The 2,024-nt window shown below is 49.3% G+C and overlaps 1 protein-coding gene across 1 annotated transcript in view; it reads right to left on the bottom strand.

Moving 5' to 3' along the window:
- POFUT2 (protein O-fucosyltransferase 2) overlaps positions 1–1,818 on the bottom strand; it is a gene marked incomplete at its 5' end in the record, with an annotated part of 6,210 nt that extends 4,392 nt beyond the window's left edge. The window contains 3 exons of the mRNA XM_010142636.1: positions 454–564; positions 930–1,074; positions 1,568–1,818. Of these exons, the coding sequence (XP_010140938.1) occupies positions 454–564; positions 930–1,074; positions 1,568–1,818 (507 nt within the window). The remainder of the gene's footprint in view (positions 1–453; positions 565–929; positions 1,075–1,567) is intronic.
- Between the last annotated feature and the right edge of the window lie 206 nt (positions 1,819–2,024).

Genomic DNA, 2,024 nt, shown 5'->3' with positions numbered 1-2,024 from the left:
GGAGGGCTCAGCTTCCCTGCTCCCAGCGGGAGGCACTGCACATCCCCTTGCTCGGCAGAGGGGAACCTTCCTCTCATCGCCAACTCAATCCTATCGATGACAAAGTTTTGTGATGTTTTTGCTCTCAGGAGCGAACAGAGGATGGCAAACACAAGGGGTGGCAAACAGAGGGTGGCAAGGACTTTTAGCCCCCCGAGAGAAAACATGGAGGAGCTCAAGGCTATTTCCTCTCAGGATCCAGCGCTGCAATGTTTAACCTACAACCTGTCACCACTGAACCCACCAGTCAGGGCCTTCTTATGGCGCAAATTCCCTCTATCAGGATTTTAACGGGTTGCACTAACCCGGTGACGAAGCACCACAACAGCCTGTAAGATGGTCCTGCTCTTACCCTGTGGCAATGGCTCTGTGGGCACACAACGCAGTAATGAGCAGTGACAGAAGGCTACTCACCGTGCTGAAGTGTTCTTCAGGAGGATGGGAGCCACAAAAGAGGCAGATCCTTGGACAGACAAGCAAGAGAGGTTTAGGCCCCGGGTTTCCTCATAATCCCAGAACCAGCCCCTGAAAGGGAACACAAAGCACTAGTTCACAGGCTTGTATTTTTAATTAATGCCATTTATATAAGGAAACAAAGCGCACACCTGCAAAGGGGACACATCAGTAGAAACGAACCAGCCAGATGCTTTGTCCTGGTCGCGTGTGAAACAACCACCTTCTAAAATCAGATCGTGCTAGAGCACCAACGCAGTGTTTTGTTATCGACAAAATATTTTGTTAATGTTATTGTTGAAGCCCAAAGGGAACCTCGAGCACCCAGACAGCAGCAGATACCACCACAACAATCACGCAGGCCTGTTCCCTTAGAGCAGGCCAACATTTCACTGAGCACAGCTGGGAAGAAAGCTGCAAGGATCACAGGATGTCACCTGTAGTGTCCATGTCTGTCCCTGGAGTACATCAGCTGATCGATGCACGGCCTTTCATCAGTCTTCTCTTCCCATGTTCCTTCTTTCCATCCCTCTGCGTAGCCTTGTAGGACATAAATCTGTTCAATGAAGGGCCCACCTGACTCTGAGCAGAAGGCAAAACAAAGGATCTGTAAGCAGGAAAAGCCACACCATAAAGGCGTTAGCTGGCATTTCTTGCAGTGAAAAATCTCATGGAAGTCCAAATATTACACTGCTCCCCCCTTCCCTGTCTTCTCTCTAAAAAAGGAACTTCTGTGTGAGCCAGAGAAGCTAAAAGGGTCCAGGGATGTGATAGCCTGCGGCTCCCACCCAGCAACACATGATTCAAGGTGCCAAACAGAACTGAACCGCCGTGGAAATGGAAATTGAAATGCTGAATTGAATTACGTGGTGGGTAAAACACATCACGAAGCACAGAAGTTTTCAAGGCTGCAGGTAGCTGCCATGGGAAGAGCGCCTCTGCAACAATGACAGCACAAGCCCTTCTTCACCTCATTTCAGGGTTTCTAAATGCTTCTTTCCTGAAAGGCAGGGGACAATGATCCCATCAGCCCTCTTTGCAAACAGTGACGTGTGGTGAACTTCACTTCCTTTACCTGCAAGGAACTGCTCGTACTCAATGACGGGGATGTTCCTGTTGAGGCTTGGGACATCGAAAAACTCAGACCAAGAGATGCGGACCTGGAGAATGTCGGGGCTCTGCCAGTGATAAAGTCGTCCCCAGGGAGGCAGAACCAACACCCAGTTTTCACTTTTCAGCAAGGTCTTTACGAGAGAAGCAATGCGAACATAGACGTCTCTGCGAAGGTTGAACCCTTCAGGAGGATTTACATCATACAAAAGGTACCTGGGGAGAACAGAGCGACATCATTACTTACTTTAAACCTTTTACACGCGTTTTTTTTTACCCTGCAGTTACCTGATGCAATTCTATCGGGATGGAAATGGTTCCTCATCCATGAGTTTGCGGTACTTGGAAGATGGAAGAGCATAAGTAGGGGAAGACAGAGCAGTGTGTGCTGCAGGGGCTGGGAAAGCACCAGCAGCAGGACC

This window comes from Buceros rhinoceros, unplaced genomic scaffold (assembly GCF_000710305.1).
Source record: "Buceros rhinoceros silvestris isolate BGI_N320 unplaced genomic scaffold, ASM71030v1 scaffold46938, whole genome shotgun sequence".
Taxonomy (NCBI): Eukaryota; Metazoa; Chordata; class Aves; order Bucerotiformes; family Bucerotidae; genus Buceros; species Buceros rhinoceros.
This window is presented reverse-complemented; position numbering and strand designations above follow the sequence as displayed.